Genomic DNA, 22,972 nt, shown 5'->3' on the forward strand with positions numbered 1-22,972 from the left:
GAACAGTACGTAGCAAACCGTGCTAATCGGAGGTGCGGGGGAAGGCCAACAGACGAAGGTAAAACAAACTCTTACGGTCTTACCTCTCGTGATGACAACCAAGTGCTTTTACTGGGACTGTTTCACGAGATGTCACCTTTTTTCATCATTATTGTCAGTCAAATCTTTTATTTGGGTTATGTAAGATTTCCCCACGAATTTACGTAAACATTTGAATGAGTCCTTGACAGGCCCAGCCTTAATTTTGTGATCAAGACAGGCGACACTCAGGGGACACGGCTGCAAGAGGTGATGAAAGTGCTCATATATAATAAACTATACAGCGTCACAATTCACAGTTTATATAAAAAATGCTAAACATTGAATCAGAATATAATAAAACATTTATTGATGACCTGCAAAGAATGGGGCGGTGAAGTTGTAGAATGTATCGTCTGTCAGTACTGCTTCTTGACGTGGTTAGATTACCAGCAGTCACGTGGGCACTGATTCAGAGTGAGTCGCAGCTCCTAACGAAGATATTTATTGATGTATTTGAAAGCACGCACGGGTTTAATCCTCAAGCCAGATCATTTGCTCGCGAACAATCACGCGTGAACTTGTGGTGCAAGATTGCAGCCTACTGAAATTGAACAATGCATAAAAAACAGGAATGTAATCAGGCTTCATTCCATCGCTTTGATCCTCGCTGCGAATGCGATGTCCGAGTCAGTTGTTACCCGAGCCGCGCACCCAGAGAGTCCCTCCGCCAGGAGCGATGGACTCGGCGCCTGTTCCCCCGCCACCCCCCCCCCCCCCCCCCATGTACCCCAAAATGTCTCAACCCTGAGCCCGTTACCTTCCCTGGCACTCCGACACGCCTACTGGCCCAGCTATAAAAAGGAGGCATTTACCTTCAGCATCAGTGAGAGCCGTTCCCCGTTGAACGTTGCGGCCGGCGTCGTCGTATCAGCGTCCGCGTGACTTTGAGGTATTCGCGGTTCATTTCGAGTCCCGGCCCGTGGGGGAAATAGTATCATGGCTTTCACAATGGCTCCTCAATCACTCTCTTTCGCCACAGCTAGAGGCATCGCATAGCATTGCGTTCTGGTCGAAGTTTCAGTTAATATCACAATTCTAACCACGCATCAATTGGTGGCTTTAGTTGAACCATGTCATGAAGTGAGGTTATGTTTTGTTTATCGCTTTGTAATTTCACATGGGAGCGCTTCTTCAAAATTAAGCAGTGCAAAAGACTCGGCACTTGATTTTAGGATTAAGGTGAGCGATATGGAGGCATTTAACAACTGTGTCTTCATTTCAGCATAAGAACATTTGGGTAAGCAGTCAATTTCACAATGTTTGTGCAGTCTGCAAATTTAGTACTGAAACCAATTTAACAGCAAAGCGTGCATTATGCTTCATCATGTCTTCACATGATTGGTGGAGCTATGGAATTATGGATCATAATGGGGTAGACAGATGGGAGTTATATAATGAGACCTTTTCATCAGATGAGAGTTACTGCCCTGGTGTAAAGGTTGGCACGATGGACTTGCAACCCAGACGTTAACGGTTCTATTCTATCTAGCAGCTGAAACAATGGTAAACGGTTCTTTAATCCCACTGCCTCTGTTCACCCAGTAGTTATGCATTGATACAGGTTAGTCGATTGACAGGTGAGGTAAAGTGTGGGCACTCCCAACTCTGGAAAGATATCTGCCCAGCGTGGAAGAGTACGCAAAGTACCCTCTACAGAGCTCACAAGTGTAGGCCCATCTGTCATCAGTGGTTTGAGCAAGTAATTGCAGGGTTGCACATGTTACGGTTCTTTTTAGATTTAACATCAGTCGGCCGAAAAAAATTGTGGGTCATTTGGAGAATCTCCTTGCGGATGCTGATAACCCCGATGTCACTTTTGCATTTGCCTCTGGTTCCTGGACGTCGTTACTTGCAGCCGCTACGGAAGATGGCCCTGTGGTTGGGATCCAGCCTCCTGCTGCTAATGCTGCTGCTGCCGCTGCTGCCAGCGAAGGCTTCCACAGATATCCACCCCGCCGAGCAGGGAAAGTGTCAGATGAGCTACACGGGAATACCTGGGATACCGGGAAACCCTGGGATCCCAGGAAACCCAGGCAGTCTGGGCCCAGTCGGCCCTTCAGGAAGGGACGGGCGAGAAGGTCACCTGGGCCAGCCTGGAAAGAATGGCGAGAAAGGAGACCAGGGCGATCAGGGCCTGAAAGGGGACAAAGGGAGCGCAGGAGAGGCCGGTAAATCCCCTGCACTTTTACTGCACCATTGCTGGGCCTCCCAGTAGATGTAACTTCTAGTGACAGCACACACATTCAGTGTGCCTCTTGCATTAAGCAGACGATTAGACCAATGTATTCCTATGTTGACAAAGGTCCTGCTCTAAACATTACCTCAATATGTTTTTGGATATGCGATATATATTGTGCCTAATTCAAGAGTATAAAACTGATTTTTACACGCTCTTATTTAACTCACTCTGTCTGTTGTTGTTGTCGTCGTTGTCGTCATTGTTGTCGTTCTTGTGTCCTCAAATCTTGTAACTCAATTTTTACCCACTTCCCAATGTGGTATCGACTGTAAACTTGGTATACTTATGTCATACTGATGACAATACTATATTCTATCATAAAATACATATATTTTAAAATATTTTTGTATATGTTATGTTTCGGCTTGGGTCTAATTGTCCACGGTCAACTGACGTTGGCTGTAATTGACCACAGTCCCTTACGTTATGGCAAGCTTCGGGGCCACTTTCTGGAGTCGTGGAGTTCTTCCATTAGTAGTACGGTACATTTCATTAAAGTATGTTTAAAAAAAGTTTTTTTAAATACAACTTTTTTATAAACGTGTTGATGTCTCATTAAAAACATTGAGGCAAACAACCCAAGTGAAGTGTGGCATTGTAAAAAATAAAAATAGAACAATGCTTTTACTAAAGTTGGACATTGCAAAAAAAAATGTCTGCACGTAAATTATGGGCCAGTCATGAATACCAAAAAAAAATATTCCTGATAAATACAAGTCTGAAAATAATAATAAACTCCGTTTTCTAAAATCATGACTTACAGCAACCCAAAGCAAATGCTTCGTTTTCAATGTGCAGAAACTATTTCCTTTCACAGGATTGCCTGGAAAATTCGGACCGATGGGTCCCGCTGGAGAGAGAGGGGATCGTGGACTTCAGGGAGAAAAGGGAGACAAAGGAGAAGCCCCGGCTGCCATCCCCAGATCCGCATTCACCGTGGGTCTGTCTGTATCGAACCCTCCCAGCGGATCCCCTGTAAAATTCGGCAAGGTCATGTACAATGAGCAGAATCATTACGACACGCTCACCGGCAAGTTCACTTGCCATTTCCCGGGCGTCTATTACTTTGACTACCATCTCACCGGTGGGTCTGGCACCACCCAGGTCTCCTTGAGACACAATGGACAAGCAGTTCAGTTAAAAATGTCCTCAACCGCCAACCTTTACAGCCTGTCCGGCGCTTCAGTGCTCCGTTTGAGAAAGGGCGATGAAGTGTGGGTGCAGACCGAAGGTGTTCACATCAAGGCTTACACAGACGTTAACACTGACAGCACTTTCTCGGGTGTCTTGATGTATCCTGACCTGCCTTGAACAGGCGCTTTTAGCTTTGCTTGAAGTCTGACGTTGAACGCGTAAGGTGTGGTGCAAAACAGCACGCAAACAGCACGTAGACATGTGTGTACGCTGGGAGACAATACGTCAACATATACGTACACGGCGTGCCAGTGTGTAGGTGTTCATGGTTGAGCTCTATGGCTCTCAGATTAATTCACATAGACACACAGTTACAAATAGCTAAAGACACAACATAATGCATAATAATAGATGGTGAGTTAATTATTGCTAAAACAATGTGCATTGATTTATAAAAATAAAAACATTTAATTCAAATATTGCATATGTACTTCTTTGATAAAAAAAAAATGGTGATTAGTTGTTTGTAAGTGACATTTTTTAAAAAATCATTCTGATCACTTCAATTGCATTGAAACTATTGAGCATTACTTAAAAAAATGTAAAATAATACATTTTAAAAGTAATGGTTGATGTGTCAAAACAATGCTGCATAGTATACTCTTGGGTTCTTTCGGTAAAGTCACGTAGGTAGAAGAAAATTAATTATAATAATAGATGACGACGTTTCAATCGCCACACAGTCAACGGCCACCTGAAGACACCTGAAGACGGTTGTCTGTGTGGCGATCGAAACGTCGTCATCTATTATTATTATTCTACTCACGTGACTTTACCGAAAGAACCAAAGAGTATGGATTCCTGCAGTCACGAAAGCTTCAAATCAAGAATGCTGCATAGTATTTGTGGAGGATGATTTCATATCATGAATATACAAAATAAAGCAATGCAATGAGTCATCTGCCGTGTATATTGTCCAGGATGTGTGTACTACTTAAGCCACTACTTCAGGAGCTTTTATAATGCATGTGGACATATTGGCGGTACATCGGTGGTGCGCGGTATAAAAACAGCACATTTTTGGTATTATTTTTTCTTTTCCCACGATTCGCAACCCCTGTCAGAAAATATTGCGGGGTGATGGTGGTGCGTCAAAATCAGTTCTCGAGAAGTTTTATATGATCGGGCTGAACACGAAGCCTCAGTCTGTTGACGTATAGCAAGCACCCAACCTGAAGACAATTGGCTTCTCCGTATGCCAAAGACAGATTTGACTCCTCGTGCCCGAGACTTGGTTCGGAGGGTTCCTCGATTCAACGGACCGAAATCAACGGCCATTATTGACCTTTTTTTTGCAAGTCTCAGTCGGCTGAATGAACCATCGATTTTAGGCAGTTTTATGAGGACTGGTGTTATGCTGCACTGGTGTACCGCCAATAGTCTAAATACCCATGGGTAACCCCCAGATAATGGAATCAATCTGCCACACAACATCTATCCGAGAAAAAGTAACGGATGAAAGTAAAACGTTCTATAATAGAACAGGGGAATAATATGAATTGAGGTGTAAATAGTAGGAGTTTTCGTGGACCCTATAGCACTCACAGGTAATAGAAGCAGTGGGTAATAGGACAGAGGATAAGAGTTCTACTGTATTCCATATACAAATTCACACCAGAAACACCAGTATTATATATGACCTCTTATCGACGACCATTTATCCGCAATTATCTGCAAAAAATTTAATAGATAAGTGGATTAAATTTGGAGATAACATTGCGGATGATGGGATCCATGATGACCATCCTTCACATCGTCACAGTTGAGAGGAGATCTCCAAAGGCACCAATGATAAGCTCACCAAACAAGCTGCCCAGAATTAACTCACCATCATCACCTTTAATCAGCTCGCACAAACAACCAACAGGACCGGGATGTGATGGCGTGTGTCCAGAGTTCCTCAAGAACCCAGAACTATATGGATGGCATCACTGGCTTGCAAACATCTTCACACACGAACTATCACATCTCTCTCTCTCCTGAATCCCTCTGGTGGGCCACCAGACCTCGGCATTTGGCGCCTGAACATACTCCCGTATACAATAATAAAATAAACACGTTATTATATCACTCAGGTGGGCCTTTGATAACGTTGATGGTCTATCAATAGTAATCACTGTTATCACATAACATGCTAGCATGAGTAATGTTCATAATTTATTCAAGAGCATGCCGGTTAAAAAAAGGGTCCGTCAATACCCATGTATAACCCTCGGATAATCGGATTCGTTTTCTACACGACGCCTGGCGTCACAATAAGTTCCTGTTGGTAGGAAGTCGCAGCGAAGAACAAACTCCTCGTGCCGCCAGTGCGGCGTGGTGACGTGCGTCCATAACAAATGTCGAGATGGCAAATAATGAAAATGTTAAGGAGGTGTAATCGACTTAACTGCTCAACGCGAGCCATACATGCATCGTCCTTGTTACTGTGCGCTCTGGTCTGACGCTGATGAGACTCGGCCACCTCTGGTGTTGGCCAATCACTTTCAAAGACAATCCATATATTATGATAATTATCAGAGCATGCTTGTTTGCATGTTTTGCCAGAGGTACGTGTGGTTAATGCGGACTTTATTCCTTGCAAAAGGTATCTATTTGGTATTTGAATATATTAACACCTGTTTTATTGCCAGAAAGGGTAAGACCAATTCTTATTTTGTCGTACTTAAGTAATGTAGGTGTGCCATGTCCAAATAAGGTTACCTTGACATGTGCTGGTGTGCTTGCATGGGCGTGTGCTTGCTCAATTATGGAACAGGAATCCATAATGTAGTAGTGTATAGTAATGGAGTGCTAGAGTCTGTCGTCAGGGAAAGGGAGGTCTTGACCGCCCTACTCGACATGCTGCCGCCACGGCCCTCGCCAGGACAAGCGGATTGAGAAACCAACGAACGCGTCTGGTGAGCTGTGAAGCTCTTTTTCACAGCAGTGTGCAAAGCACGACGCCAATGCTTCCCAAGTAGCATCTGCACAATGCTATAATTATGAGTTCGTGTAGTTGTTAGATATATTAAGCGACCTGGCCACATATATTGCTCAACTAAGTGGCTTATCATATGGATATGTATAGCAACTAAATACTCTAAACGCGTTGTTTCTAATGTGGGGGTACAGACCGGAGGACCCGGAGACAAATCCACACGGCCACGGGAAGAGCACGCAAACTCCAAACATGCAGGCGGCTTGTGTCGGGATCAAACCCACCACCTTCTGTATACCAGGCGAGGTCGTTAACATCTCACCACCGCGGTGCCCCATGCCTTTAAAGTCGACATTGCCAAATATTGTACGAGAAAACTGCTTTAGAGGCGACTATTAGTATGATGACGTGGGACCCATTGACGTATCATTATGATTGTTTCTCATTAAAGTTCTTGAAGCAGTTGCTTAATTGTATAAACAGACAGTAAACACAACGTGTTACTCAATGTAATGCTTTATTTTGTCTGCTTGTTGATTATGTTAAATCATTCTCGACACATACTCTGCAGCATTGCTCTCAAACACCGAAAATTACATTTCAAACTTATTATTTTAAATTAATAAAGAAAGTACAGTTCAAATTCATTTTAAATCATCAGATTTTTTTTTTAAATACAAAGATTAAAAAAAAAATTATCTTTCATTATATAACATACCCTATCAAAGGAGTACATATCCGATTTGATAACATTTTCAAATCTGGTTTGTATAAAGTCACCGCAAATTGTGTACTTATCATTAATTGTGTTATGTTGAATAATATATTTTTATGCATTTGGCTACTGGTTTGCAATTGTGAGTTAATGTGCATTTTTATACTTGTGTAGTAAGTATTCAGGAGGCTTTGACGACGGGGTCGGAGGCACACTTATTTATTAACACCAACTTGTGCACAGTAACGGGTACACACAACACTTGAAGGGGTATCGTCCCCTTCACTCGTCTATCAGGGAGACACAACGTCTAACCCCGCTAACCTACGCCCGAGTCCTCCACTACGGAGCTAGGGGAGGCTACCTATCCCAGCCCTGGTCAAGCTGGGATCCCGGCAACCTGAGTCTCCAGACCGGCTCTTATAAGAACGTCAGTCTGGGCTCTCGGGGCCACGCCACCGGCTTGCCCTGGTCGGCCCTGACAAGGACAGCGAGCCAGGGGAGCTCCGGGGCCTATTCTAGCTGGTCTTCACTCTTCGCTGGTTAAAGCTAACACTCGACCTCGAGCCCTCCGGCTCACCACCTTTCATAGCACTCGGCCCCCGGGAGGGGCCTGTGGGGGATGTAGGTGCGGACGTCGGTGCGAGCACCTCCTCCGTGTACAGCCCTAACCACGCCCCTTGTGTTTGTTTCCCATCCGTGCCCATACATCTACACAATTACACCTCTACACTTGTACTAACACGTATATATACTGCCACAAAAAATAATATCACCGTTTGAGTATTGCATGCGGCAATATACAAAAAGCCCTACAATTATTTAATAAAAATGCCTGCGTCTTGCATTGAAAAATGGCATACATGTGTTTATATGTATGTATGTTGAACTTATTTCGCACCGTACGTCGCCAACCGTGCTAATCGGAGGTGCGGGGGGGGGCAACAAACTAAACACAAAACGCAATACTAAAAATTAGTACTTCATCTAGATTTAAAAGTGGCTTCCTAATTTCGGAAGGAAGAGCGTTCCAGATTGCACAGGCACTCATCTGAAAGCGCGCAAAGCAGTGGCCATCTTTATTCGATGGCCAGCCAAAAGCCGCCACTGTGAGGATGACCGGAATTTGCGTGATGGTGTATGCTCCTTGACGATACATGATCACAGTTAGTGTGTATATTTGTATTGACAGTCTTGCTAAAAAGCAGACTGCTATGGATTGGTCATGCCACCAAACAGGAATCCAGCAAAAGCAACGCTGGTGGAGGAAGGAAACAGAGGCAGGGGACGACTAAGAAAGGATGACGGATGGAGTTGAAAACGGACTAGAATGGAGAGGCATAATAAAATATGGTTATTGCCAAACGTGAAGGACTGATGCTGGCAGCTTGTGGATTCAGCAGCTTCTGTAGAGAGGCTGGACGGCAATGGAGTCCACTTGTTATGACCAGCAAGCACATTCTTTGGGTCTTTAACTAGTGGCTAATGGTAGTTTTCGCTGGTACTTGATAGCAAAAGTGAATATCCAGATTAAAACACTTAAACATATGCACGGCCAGGGTAAATTGTGCGTGCTGACAGCTTTTATTTGCCTATCAGATAGAAGCTTCCTCAAGAAGCTACCAGCACTTGGACCAAAACGTCAGACGTCATGCTGAACAAGACGCGGCACAACAAAAAACACATCGGAGTTCTATGCAGCGTAACCATGAAAAACGATCCGGTAGTATGCTAGGTATGGGTTGGCTCATGTACTGTCTAATAGTGTACGTAAGTTCACGTGCTGTTTGTGTGCTTTTTGCATCACGTACCTTACATGTTAAGTGTCAGACTTCCAGTAGAGCTAATCGAGTAATTGAATGCAACCGTTAAGGTAGGCCAGGGTACATCAGGAAACCAGAGAAAGTGCTGTCAGTGGTAACGTCTGTGTAAGCCTTGATGTGAGCACCTTCGGTCTGCACCCACACTTCATCGCCCTTTCTCAAACGCAGCACTGAGGCACCGGACATGCTGTAAACGCTGCTGGTAGAGGAATATGTATTCTGAACTGCTTGTCCATTGTGTCTCAAGGAGACCTGGGTGGTGCCAGATGCTCCGGTGATATGGTAAGCAAAGTAATAGATGCCCGGGAAATGGCAAGTGAACCTGCCGGTGAGCGTGTCGTAATGATTCTGCTCATTGTACATGACCTTGCTGAATCTGACGGGAGATCCGCTGGGAGGGTTCGATACAGACAGACCCACAGTGAATGCGGATCTGGGGATGGCAGCCGGGACTTCTCCTTTGTCTCCCTTTTCACCCTGAAGTCCACGATCCCCTCTCTCTCCAGCGGGACCCATCGGCCCGATCTTTCCAGGCAACCCTGCGAATGGATTGTAAAGAATGACGAAACAGAGCAGAATGGCCGTTTACTCTTTCTGGCAATAAAACAGGTGTTAAGATGTTCCATCCCCAAATAGATACCTATTGCAAGGCATCATGATACTTGCAAAAATGTCCCGTAGAATAATTTTTCCATTTACTGTAAAGCAAGTTTTTTTGTCAAATTGTATTTATAAGTAAATATTTAATTGCATAAAAATTGGACCATAATTGAATTGCAACGATGTGACAGCCATGTTTTAAAACTCCGACGTGTAGTACGGGCTTGATTTGTATTTATACGAAAAGAACATCATTAATTGTTCCATTGACTCATAGGAACATTTTAAAAAATACCCAAAACGTATACTGTACTAAAAACATATATGAGCAATGCTGAATATGATCGCCTTCATCAAATACAAATAATGTATTCCAAACAATCTGCTAAACGCAATAGACACACCGCACATCTACTAGACTCTGCAATGTCCGGCAATGGTGCCAGTGGCAGTGCAGTTTTTTGTTTGTTACCGGCCTCTCCTGCGCTCCCTTTGTCCCCTTTCACGCCATGATCCCCCCGGTCTCCTCTCTCGCCGTTCTTGCCAGGCTGGCCCTGGTTCCCTTCGCGCCCGTCCCTCCCAGTCGGGCCGACTGGGCCCAGGTTCCCTGGGTTCCCTGGGATCCCAGGGTTTCCCGGTATCCCCGGCAGTCCCATGTAGCTCATCTGACACTTCCCCTGCTCTAGCGGGTGGCTGTTTAAGGCGGACGTCACCGGCAACAGCATTTGCTGCTTCAGGAGCAGCATTACGAGACTCGATCTCAGCCACAGGGCCATCGTCTGCAGCGTGCTGGAAGAGATATGAAGTCCAGTTAAGAACACAGGCAAATGAAAGTGACATTTGGTCATGAACACCCAGAATTATATTCTCCACCGCCTATCTGCGTACTGACATATGATCCATATTTCCATAGCTCTGCAAATGATGAAAAAATATGATTATGACAAATTTATTTTGTGCTGTTAAATTATTTGAATACTGAATGCACATACTATTCAACAATTATGAAATTCACTGTTTACTTAAGTTGTTTTCTGTAAAAATGAAAGTAACATTAATTACTCCATATCGCTCATCTTAACCCTAAAAGCCAGTGCTGCGTACTTCTATATGATCCATAATTCCATAGCTCTACTAATAATGAAAAAATATAATTAAGAACGATGCAAGCTGCGCTGTTATATTGTTTCTAAAAAACTACTGTATTCACACACTTTTTAATAATTATACAATTCACTGTTTACCTATGTTGTTGTCTGTGCAACTGAAAAGAGCATCATGTAATGTTTCCATTTCGCAAATTTTCCACATAAAACCCGGTCCTGTCTCTTTGGGACCACTCAATTGCAAATACGGACTCCTGTGTGTATCATATCAATGCAATAACTAAATCAATTCACACTGTTTAAACCCTAGCTAGCAGACAATGTGTGAGCGATGCTAGAAATTACCTCGAGCTACAGTCTAACAGAGTGACCGAGCAGCTACTGGGAAATGATGAGACTTTCCTCTTGGGAAAACCATTAATTAATCTTACTGACCGTAAGCTCTGCAAACAGAAGCCGCTACGACGACCACAGTGTTCAGTGTGGACAGCTCAGTGGTGCTGAAGTCGCCTCTTATTTTATAGCTGGGCCAGTAGGCGGAGTACCAGTTGAACGTTGCGGCTCGGAGTGAAGGAGCTTTGCAAAATCTGGCGCTCGGCGCTGAGTCGAGTTTTCCTGAGAAGGAGCGTGGAGTGACTTCTCAGATGACCGACTTGGACTCGGCTGTCCGAGTCGAATCATCGTTTTTTCCCCCCAATGTCCATTTATTGGTGACCTTACATGCCCAGAATCAAATATTTTGCCGACATGAAAACACGTGATAGCTTGTGCAAAATCCTCGAAAAACTTCTTGTTTTTTTGTCACGCGTCAAGCAGTGACAGCAGTCATGTCGTTCATGCACGCTACCGCATTTGGCATTATTTCTGTCTCATTTAGGTACTCTTCTATAAGGAACCGCTGTCAAAAGTGTTCGTGCCCAATGACTTGTTATTATATCTCCCGTTATGCACATCCCAAATGTAAGGCCAAGCGGGGTGACCACAGTTCCACAATGTGCATTTGGGTTATTTTCACTTGGTCTTTTGTCCATATTTCAGCAGAAATATCAGGGAACAGAAATTCATCTCTTGCCAGTTTTGTAAGAAGAGCACCAGCTCACGAATGTGCACGCACGGGTACCCCCGGTGGTGCAAAAAGCAGTGCTGCCTTTGTCTCTACTCAATGGTGGTGCAAAAAGCAGCGCTGGGGAGACAAAGGCTGGCCTTCTTGTCGTCCCGTGTTGACTCTCGAGGTTCTCGCAAACAATACTTGCCTCAACAGTCTACGTAGGCTACACGAGAAATCGTAACGTGGTTGTTGTATTGTCCTCCAATCCCAGTGACCTCGGTTCGACTGCTTGCTATGCGCAACATAAGTAGAAATGGATCATCTTTTTTTTCTATTTAAAGCTTTCGTGACTGCAGGGATTCAAATTCTTGGTTCTTTCGGTAAAGTCACGTAGAAGGGAAATAATAAAATAATAAACATTAAACATAATAAAATAAAATTCTCACGACGTTTCGGCCACAACACAAGCAGCCGTCCTCAGGTGAAGCACAGAGCTGTTGGAAAGACAGCGCTCTATGTTTTATTTCTATTATTTTATTATTTCCCTTCTACGTGACTTTACCGAAAGAACCAAGAATATGGAGCATCTTGTGCGTTGGCCTGGGCATCTCGCTTCACGCCACCTAAAATGAACGCCCGGGTGCAATGGTCTGGCCAATATCACGAGTGACTGTGAATACAGCAGCAATGGATCAACGTTCACGTCGCGGGCCTCGTTAGGTACCCAAGTCCCCGGATGAACTCACGGTTCAACCAGAGGATCTAATTTTGCGAGCTCCAAACTCTCCTCGCATTCCGGGCCTCACCGCCACCTGCAGCTCTCTCTCTCTGTCTCGTCCTCTCAAACCGCTGCGGTTCTCACGCCGTAGGACGCCACACTCCGACTTCCGCAGCTCAACCTCGGGGGACATTTGGCAGCCAAGCACAGCTTCATCAGTACGCGCGCGCAGAACAAATGAATGAATACTGTGGTATGAAGACAACAGTGACCGGACGTACATGGTTTTCACCTCATCGCCTTATTATCCATTGTGCCCTCTCGCGGCATTATTCTTGGTTCGAAGTGGTATGTGGACATACTCTTTGGTTCTTTCGGTAAAGTCACGTCGAGATGTTAACTCCCTCGCCTGATATACAGGAGGTCGTGGGTTCGATCCCCACTTCCACGCGTGATGTCTATTTGCAGTGTGCATGTTCTCCTCCTGTTTCCCTGCTCCTCATTCAGAAACATGCGTGCAGAGTATATGTGTTTGTGATACATTCACACGCAATAAGAAGCTTTGTTGCTCCGTGGGCCTTACCTGGTAAACAAAATAATGGTTTAAATTGTGGTAGTATGTTCCATTGTGGCTGGATAGCAGAGGTGTGGACTCGAGTCATGTGACTTGGACTCGAGTCAGACTCGAGTCATGAATTTGATGACTTGCGACTCGACTTGGACTTGCATAACAATGACTTTGTCCCACCTATGAGATGTGGACTCGAGTCATGTGACTTGGACTCGAGTCAGACTCGAGTCATGAATTTGATGACTTGCGACTCGACTTGGACTTGCATAACAATGACTTGGTCCCACCTCTGCTGGATAGTGTGTGCGATCTCATGCTACGCGCTGCTGTGTGTGATTAGTTACGTGGTTGATTTCCGGCAATATATTTAACACACTTTTTTAATACATCCTCAATTATCGACAACATTTAATACGAAATGAGTTTATGAGATATATTGCTCTTCATGAAACATGTATTAACGTGGTGTCTAGTCGCTGTCTTGCGCGTGTGCTGTGTTGCTCACCTAACAATGATACAACTTCCACCGCTTCTTCGTATTTGAGTGAGTCAAACCTTTCCCCCCCCCCCGCTATTTAAAAAAGTCCTTATTCCAGATGAGCTGCTGCGGCCGTCTGGAACGCTCTTCTTCTAATACTAGGAAGTCACTGGAGCTATGCACTTTTAAATCATCTAGATTGAAAACTTATTCCTTGAGAACTGCTTCGTGTGTTTTGTTTGTTGTCCTCCGCCCGCACCTCCGATTACCGCAGTTGGTTACGTACGGTGTGAAAGAAGTTCAACGTACATATGCATATATATGTTGAACTTCTTTCGCATTGTACGTAGCCAACCGTGCTAATCGGAGACTTGAGATTAATGAGAAAGAAAGACGTATGATGAAGCTTTAAGGCGATTGGTGAGTTGACAGTGATGTTGATTGGTTTATGATGATTACTAAGTCATGATGTTGAATGGTAATGCTTTGAAGAGGGTGCAGAAGTATGCTCCAGCGCATCCGCCATCAGGCCACCACTGGTTGTGGCTGGTCTGGTGCCCTTTGTTGAGTGGACGCATTTTGTCCATAGAGGCATCTTTGTAGTTGAACTTACAACTGACCCCCGTGGCCTCGTTGGGTGTGTAGCCACATTTACAAACGCATGTTGCGCTCGCGAGGTAACTTCATCTTATACCGAAATCACGAGCTGGCCAATTGCAAATGTTGTAGCACCGTATCTATATCACAATATTTAATGTCACGCTGTCAATCCACTGCTGGATCAAGGCTTTCCCAACGATGTGAGCCGTGGCCTGGGGGTGGTGCGAGTCCTGCTTAACGAAGAGACATTTGTTTGTTGCGACAAGTTAATTGAAAAAGAATGAAGCAATTTTACATTTATTTGCGATTCGCACACCTTTTACACAATTTCCCAGGAATGTTTTGGGCAAGATAATATTTCTGGTTTTATGGATGTTATCCTCCCACGTACCGTTTGTGAGATCAAGAGCATGACAGACGTATGGACACACGTGAATTATCTATACATTGAGTTGGTGTACTTATCAAACACCACATGTTGAACAATTTCCGCACCGTACACACCCAACCGTGCTAATTGGAGGTACGGGGTTAGGACAACAAACTAAACACAAAAAAGAGTTCTAAAGAAATTAGTTTTCAATTTAGATGTAAAAGTGCACAGCTCCAGTGGCTTCCTAATGTCGGAAGGAAGAGCGTTCCAGACGGCCACAAAAGCGCTCCAGACGACGACAGATGCAGTGACCGTCTTTGTTCGATGGTCAGCCAAAGCCGTTGCGAGGATGAGCGGAGTTCGCGTTTTGGTTGATGCCCTTTGGTGAGATCGGCAAAGGTTGTATCGTGGTTCATTTCTGGCAAGCACTTTGTGTGTAACGAGTGCGACCAGCCGTAGCAAATATTACAAATGCTGAAATTTACAAATACTGTAGTGTTAAACCGCTTCAGAGGAGACGATTAATATGATGATGGTGTATGAGGGTGGGAGCCATTGGAATCGTCATTATTATTGTATATTGGTAAAATTTATTGAAGCATACTTTTTGGTTCTTTCGGTAAAGTCACGTAGGTAGGAAAACATTTTTTATGATTATTTTTCTACCTACGTGACTTTACCGAAAGAACCAAAGAGTATGGATTCATGCAGTCACGAAAGCTTCAAATCAAAATTGTATTGAAGAAGTGTCTTAAATGTATAAACATGACATGCAGTGAACACCACTCATTATTCGCTGTAATGCTTTATTTTTTCTGTTGATTATATGAAATAATTCCCCACAAACATTGCTGTCATACGCCGACAATTACTGTTAACATGGATTATTTTCAATGAAGAAAGTACAATCATTCCGATTCATTTTAAATCATCACACAATATTACAATTTTTATCCACATGCGAATTTTTTTGTCACCATAACACGTACCATCTCAAAGCATTACACGTGACATTGTGTGGAAATAATTCGCTTACCGTCCATTTTATTTGATATTGGGAATTCACGTATTTGGCCACCGGTATGCATTTATAGACTCATGAACATGTTTATACCTGTGTTAATATATACCCAGACTGTGAATATTGTATATAGTGAGACATGAATGATTATCAGAGTTTGAGTATTGCATTGTGCAACACATATATATATACGCTTGAAATTATAAACGAATCCAATTTTCCTCTATTCGGCATAAACAAATATTTTAGAAAGTTACCTGTGGATTGGATATTCACCTGCATTTGTTTGCACATATGTGATTACAGTTGGTGCGTATATTTGCATTTAAAGAAATAAGGAATACAGTCTGCTACGGTTTGACCATGCCAGAGGAAGGTCACCAAAAACAGGAATCCAGCAAAGCAACGCTGGTGGAGGAAGGAAACAGAGGCAGGGGACGACAAAGAAAAGATGGACTGATGGAGTGAAAGACGGACTAGAATGGATGAGGCATAATACCAGATGGTTGTTGCCAAAAGTGGAGGACTGATGCTGGCAGCTTGTGGATTCAGTGACCTCTGGAAAGAGGCTGGATGGCAAGGGGGCCCCCACTTGTTATGACCAGCAAGCATATTGTTTAGCCTTGAACTTGTGGCCAATTGCAGTTTTCGCTGGTACTTGATGGCAAAAGTGAATATCCAGATTATTGAAGCAGTCCTCAGCACAACGTGTAAAAATTGCATGGCCGGAGCCGGAAGAAGCTCCCAGCACATGGACCAAAACGTCGGACATCATGCTGCACAGCACGCGGCACAGCTAAAAACACATCGAAGTTCTATGCAGTAAAACCACGAAAAATTATACAGTTCAGAAGTTTATTATCCGAGTAAAATTACCCATTGAGATACGCAGCTCTTTTTCAAGGATGACTCGGCCAGCAAGAGTGAATGAACACGATATAATATAGTATGGGTTTGCTCATGTGCTGTCTAAGAGTGTATGTTTATTCGTGTGCTGTTTGTGTGCTTTTTTGCTCCACAAACCTTACATGTTAACGATCACACTTCCAGCAGAGCTCGTTGATAAATTTAATGTAACTGCTCAGGCAGGTCAGGGTACATCAGGAAACCAGAGAAAGTGCTGTCAGTGGTAACGTCTGTGTAAGCCTTGATGTGAGCACCTTCGGTCTGCACCCACACTTCATCGCCCTTTCTCAAGCGCAGCACCGAGCCCCCTGACATGCTGTAAATGCTGCTGGTAGAGGAATATGTATTCTGGACTGCTTGTCCATTGTGTCTCAAGGAGACCTGGGTGGGGCCAGATCCTCCAGCGAGATGGTAAGAAAAGTAATAGACGCCCGGGAAACGACAAATGAACTTGCCGGGGAGCGTGTCGTAATGATTCTGCACATTGTACATGACCTTGCTGAATCTGATAGGAGATCCACTAGGAGGGTTCGGCACAGTCAAACCCACGGTGAATGCGGATATGGGGATGTCAGGTGGGGCATCTCCTTTGTGTCCCTTTTCACCCTGAGGTCCACAATCCCCCTTCAGTCCAGCGGGACCCATCGGTCCAAATTTTCCAGCCAACCCTGTAAAGGAATTATACATGATTTCTGCACATTGAAAATGTTAATATTTTCATGATATCAGTTGCTATTCAGACATGTTGTCATACTTGTATTTATAAAATATATATTTCATTGGATTATAAAAATGGGCCCATAATTAAATTGTAACAATGCACATACGTTTCGTAAAAGCAATTTGGGCCCGATTCGTATTTTGATGAAAAATCCAACACATTCAAAAACACACGTTAATCGTACCAGATTTATGAACAAATAATGCATAAGTAATGTTGAATTTGATAAGCTTCCATAAAAGCAGAACCTTTGTCAACATATGAATAATTTGGTCAAAACAGTGTCTTTAACGCGATAGATTATTCTCTATAATAGTGCAGTCACTCGAGTTAACATCTGATCTTTGTAAAACTCAGCAATGTTGCAGTAACAGTGAAGTGGTTTTACCGGTCTCTCCCACGCTCCCTCTGTCCCCTTTCAGGCCCTGTTCTCCCATGTCTCCTTTCTCGCCATTCTTGCCAGGAAGGCCCTGGTGACCTTCTCGCCCGTCCTTCCCAGGCGGGCCAGCCAGGCCCAAATTGCCCGGGTTTCCTGGGATCCCGGCGTTTCCCGGTAGTCCTGGCATTGCCATGTAGTCCACCCGACACTTTCCCTGCTCGTTGTCGTGAACATCTGCGGCAGCCATCGCCGGCAACGGCAGTTGCCCCTGCAGCAGGAGCAGCATCACGAGACTGGATCTCAGCCACAGGGCCATCGTCTGCAGCGTGCTGGAAGAGATATGAAGTTCAGGAAAGAAAACAGGCAAATGGAAATGGACATTGGTCGCCAGCACCAAGAATTATATTCTCCACCTCCTATCTGCGTACTCCCATATGCACCATAATTCCATAGCTCTACCAATGCTAAAACATATGATTATGACAAATTAATTTTATGATGTTAAATTATTTAAATAATGCATGCACATACTATTCAACAATTATGAAGTTCACTGTTTACCTAAGTTATTTTCTGTAAATATGAAAATAACATTAATTACTCCATATCGCTCATCTTAACTCGTGCTGAGTCATTGGCACTGCTGAATTTCAAACAAGTATTCCTGTGTATAAAATATCAAAGTTATAACTAAAACATAACAAACGTTTTAAATCCCAGCTAGCAGATCATGTGTGAGAGCAATGCTAGAGATTCCTTCTAGCTGCCGCAGAATGATCGAGCAGCTACTGGGAAGTGATGAGACTTTCCTCTTGGGCAAACCCTAAATTAATCTTACTGACCGTAGTTCTGCAAACAGAAGCCACTACGACGACCACAGTGTTCAGTGTGGACAGCTCAGTGGTACTAAAGTCGCCTCTTATTTTATAGCTGGGCCAGTAGGCGGAGTACCAGTTGACCGTTGCGGCTCGGAGTGAAGGAGCTTTGCAAAATCTGGCGCTCGGCGCTGAGTCGGTTTTCCTGGAAAGGAGCGTGGAGTGACTTCTCAGATGACCGACTTTGAACACGCGTGTCGCATAAAGCAATTTACACAATACACTAACCGTGGGATAGTTGTTGAATGAAGGATAATTGCTTTATCTCTTCAACTTAATCAAATCTGTGCACATAAACACACTTGAGCACTTTACTTTTGCAGCTCTCTTTATCTTACTCTTTGGTTCTTTTGGTAAAGTCAAGTAGAAATAATAGATCACGACGTTTAGATCTACCTACGTGACTTTGCCTAAATAACCGAAGAGTATGGATTCCTGCAGTCACAAAAGCTGCAAATCAAGATCTCTTTGTCTTCTCGACCGTGTACATACTACCGTTAGGTTTGCAAAATGCTGAGGTTAACTCAGACAAGTGCAGTACTGTACTTGTTACGAAGGTGAATGTAATTCTAAGGTGAGCGATACGAACATTGTTATTTTTTCCTCAAATTTAATGTGTGTGATATATTTTTTCAGTGGATTGGCATCGTCAACAGGCTCAGTCTTCAAGCAACGGACACCCTGGATTTAGATTATCGGGCGGCCCCTGAAAGGCACATTCCTAGAAGGGATGGTGGTCATGTGTAATAGACGAGTGTGGGAGTGGCTATGTACGGTGCGAAAGAAGTTCAACATACAGGGACTCCTCTACTTTATACAACTTTTAAAGCCATTCCCCGTGTTTATTGTACATGCCGTACATGTGTAGTGATTGTAGCATCACTACTGTGTATACACGCACACGTGTGACGTCACTATGCCGGGAGCGTCACGACCACGTGGGTCTACATACAAACATGACGTCATCCCGGCTGGAGGGGGGAAAGACGTAAGGGCCGATTCTGGACTCGGGAGGCCACGGGGGTGCTGCGAGGCCGTGGCACTCGCTGTGATCCCGGCTGGACACGTGACCGGATCCCAGTGGGGGCCGGGGGGCCCAGGGGGACCTCGGGGGGGGGGGGGCGCGTGGACAGCAGGGGGGGGCTTCGAGAGGGTTCTCGAAGGGAGGCGTGGCCGGGGTGGGGCCCGGGCACGCCGAGCCCCATATAAGCAGCCTCCTCACGAGGTTCGGGGCTGCCCGTGCCAAGAATGAAGATGCATCGTGAAGACGCCAAGAAGAGTCAAGCCTCCAGTCAGCGGACCTGCCAGTAGCCCACCTGGCTGGGTCACGCTAGAGTAGCTGAGAGTTAGAGAAGTGTGTGTTAGCTAGAGTAGGTCGGTGGTCACCACTCTATGTGTAATGTACAGTGTTATAATACTTACTGTTCTAATAAATTAGTGTTGCCTCCCAAGAAGTGTGCACCTAAATTGAACCCACTACATATGTTTGGAATCGACTGGAGTAAAGTTGGACTTATGAACAAATCTCCTTACGAACAGTCCTCTGGAACGTAACTCGTTCGTAAGTAGAGGAGTCCCTATACATGTGTAGTGACATAGAATGGGTCACTTAGGTGTGTATCGCTGGTTGCTGGCAGAGAAGGGGCATCTGAGAACGTAGCAGCTCGGTCGGCTAGCAGGGGACATGATAGGCCGGGGTAAGGGATGTACGGCAAAGGTGACAGAGGGGACACGTGGGGTATAGCCCAGAACCTTCTGGTAGGTTCCAGAAGGGGGCGCGGCCGAGCGCGGAGCCAGGCCACGCTGGGGGGCATAAAAGGAAAGTCCCGACGCTGAGTCAGGGCTGTCGTCTGGAATGGAACCCATCATGCTACGTCTTCGTCTTCACCTCCTCGGCGTTGTTGGTCAGGCAGTGTGCCAGCTATCATGACCAGTTATGTAGTTGTCCCCTGTGCCTGTGATGGCTGGAATAAATGTGAGTGCCTTCTACTTCTAGTGCCTCCGAAGTGACTCACGACACAAGTGTAGTGACATTGAATTGGTCACGTAGCATAGCGCTGGCTGCTGGCAGGGAAGGGGATCTGCAGCTTACAGCAGCCCTGACTGACAGCAGGTCACGTGATAGACCAGAGAGGGATGTAGGGGAAAGGTCACTGAAGGGGCACATCGAGAACCCGCTAGTAGGTTTCAGAAGGGGGCGTGGCCGGGGGCGGAGCCAGGCAACGCTGGCAGTATAAGAGGGGCCCCGGGAAGGGACCTCGGGGCTGTCGTGTGGAGTGGGGGGGGGGGGGGTCCCCGTCGTGCTGCTGGAGTCTTCACCGCCGTCTCCGTCTTCACCGTCTCGGCGTCGCCAGTCAGGCAGTCTACCAGCTGTCCTGACTGGAACCGTAATTACCAAGTGTCAACTGTTAAGGCCGTTTAATAAACAGAGTGCCTCCTACTCATAGTGTCTCTGAGTCAGTCACTACACATGGACCTAACTCGAGTCCCTGACACGGAACTAACGTGTTCGTAAGTAGAAGAGTCCATGCAAATCGACATATCGTGTTTGTAAGTAGAAGAGTCCCTGTACATGGACCTAACTCGTTCGTAAGTAGAAGAGTCCCTCTACATGGACCTAACTCGTTCGTAAGTAGAAGAGTCCCTGTGCGTGGACCTAACTCGTTCGTAAGTAGAAGAGTCCCTGTGCGTGGACCTAACTCGTTCGTAAGTAGAAGAGTCCCTGTGCGTGGACCTAACTCGTTCGTAAGTAGAAGAGTCCCTGTGCGTGGACTCCTGTACTGTTCATACATACAAAGAAGGGAACACGCCCGAGGGGATGTCTCCCGTGGGGTGGCAGCGATGTAATTGTCCCGTGTGCAGGTGGTCGATGGATTTCTGCATGACAAGGACTCTGAGAGATACTTTTGACTTGGGGAGACCTTCATTTGGCAGTGGATATAGATCGTGGTTACTGATGATCAAAGTAATTGTCCAGCGTTAACTTGTTTTTTCAACGGTTTTATTCAACAGTTTTTCAATGGTTTTACTTAACTTGATTCCTCTGTTTGTATGGGTCAAATCTTGTAATCAAAATGTCGTCCATTTCCTGTTGTCCAATCAATCCACATTTTGCACACGTACTCAGATCTGGTGACAATGCATGCTTGTATCAAAATCGGCGTCAATTAATCAATTAATTCGTTACTTTAAAGAAATTAACATTTTGTATTTACGCCTTATTATCTAGTCCCGTGTTGACTTTAGCATGCCAATCCTTGGAGCATCTGTTGTGCGTGCGCACGGCAACGGGACTCCTTTCCATTTCTGACCCCGCCTACTTACCCTTGGGTGACACCCACCTCAAACCCACATATAACCTCTTGTTGCAACAGTCCTTTCTTGTTCAGCAGTTCTACTGCTGTATCTTTCTACCTGATGATGATTGCTTGTGTTGCGATCGAAACGTCGTGATTTATTATTTATTTATTTTACCTACGTGACTTTACCAAACGAACCAAAGAGTGTAGTCATATAGTGCTTATTGCACCCCCCCCCCCCAATCCCAGTGACCTCGGTTCGACTGCTTGCTATACGCAACGTTAGTGGAAATTGATCATCTTGTGCGTTGGCCTGGGCATCTCGCTTCACGCCATCTAAAATGAAAGCCCGGGTGCAATGGTCTGGACTATCACGAGCGACTGTGAATACAGCAGCAATGGATCAACGTTCAACGTCGCGGTCCTCGTTAGGTACCCAAGTCCCTGGATGAACTCACGGTTCAACCAGAGGATCGAATTTTTGCGAGCTCCAAACTCTCCTGCAGCTCGCTCGCTCTCTCCTCCTCTCAAACCTCTGCGATGCTTACACCGTGGGACACCGCGCTCCGAGTTCGACAACTCAACCTCGAGGGTTTAACACGTAGTAGTAGTAGACACGTAGTATTTAACACATTCCTGCGGAGGGAGCTGGTAGTAACTTTGGGTTGCTCGGTCAATGGCAAGTGTCAACGGCGGCGTGGTGTATTGCGCAAATATGCCCGACTGTGAGGTCGGGCACAAGCCGGCGTGAGTAGGTTAAGCGGCCCACCCAGCCCCACCCTCCCCACCCCCCACCCAGCCCCACCCTCCCCACCCAGCCCTCCGCACCCTCCCCACTCAGCCCCTCCGCACCCTCCCCACTCAGCCCCTCCCCACCCTCCCCACTCTCCCCTCCCCACTCAGCCCCTCCCCACCCTCCCCTCCCCACCCAGCCCCTCCCCACCCTCCCCTCCCCACCCAGCCCCTCCGCAACCTCCCCACTCAGCCCCTCTCCATCCAGCCCCTCTCTCCCCACCCAGCTCCTCCCCTGCACGACGGACAAACGAAATAATTCCCTGTGGGCTGGTTTAACCAGGAGGTTACTACCAGTAACACGTAGTAGTAGAGACGTAGTATTTAACACGTAGTAGTAGTAGGCTTTCGCGAGCAATACTCTTCATAATATGAAGGGTTTTTTCTGGGTTAGACCACGTCAATGAAAATGTGTCGTTAACCCACCACTACCCCAAGCACAGCCAAAAGAGGAAGGTTTTTCACGTAAACGAAACGTGCCGATTGGTTACTACTTCAGCACACCTGCGTGTT

The 22,972-nt window shown here is 45.4% G+C and overlaps 2 protein-coding genes across 4 annotated transcripts; one reads left to right on the forward strand and one right to left on the reverse strand.

Moving 5' to 3' along the window:
- The first annotated feature begins 866 nt into the window (after positions 1–866).
- Positions 867–4,413, forward strand: LOC144732032 (adiponectin-like). Its single transcript, XM_078613225.1, has 3 exons — positions 867–970; positions 1,937–2,249; positions 3,138–4,413. The coding sequence occupies exons 2-3, from the start codon at positions 1,949–1,951 to the stop codon at positions 3,629–3,631; spliced, it is 795 nt and encodes a 264-aa protein (XP_078469351.1). The 5' UTR covers positions 867–970; positions 1,937–1,948; the 3' UTR covers positions 3,632–4,413.
- A 2,519-nt stretch (positions 4,414–6,932) lies between these two features.
- Positions 6,933–11,188, reverse strand: LOC144732033 (uncharacterized). Of its 3 annotated transcripts, none has more exons than XM_078613227.1 (3): positions 11,114–11,188; positions 10,045–10,361; positions 6,933–9,511 (listed from the first exon to the last, which is right to left on the reverse strand). In XM_078613227.1, the coding sequence occupies exons 2-3, from the start codon at positions 10,346–10,348 to the stop codon at positions 9,018–9,020; spliced, it is 798 nt and encodes a 265-aa protein (XP_078469353.1). In that variant the 5' UTR covers positions 10,349–10,361; positions 11,114–11,188; the 3' UTR covers positions 6,933–9,017. The 3 variants fall into 3 exon arrangements, with proteins under 3 accessions (XP_078469353.1, XP_078469354.1, XP_078469355.1); XM_078613228.1 differs by having other exon boundaries at positions 11,024–11,176; XM_078613229.1 differs by having other exon boundaries at positions 10,045–10,351; positions 11,114–11,175.
- Between the last annotated feature and the right edge of the window lie 11,784 nt (positions 11,189–22,972).

This window comes from Lampetra planeri, chromosome 41 (genome assembly GCF_965212315.1).
Source record: "Lampetra planeri chromosome 41, kcLamPlan1.2.h2, whole genome shotgun sequence".
NCBI lineage: Eukaryota > Metazoa > Chordata > Hyperoartia > Petromyzontiformes > Petromyzontidae > Lampetra > Lampetra planeri.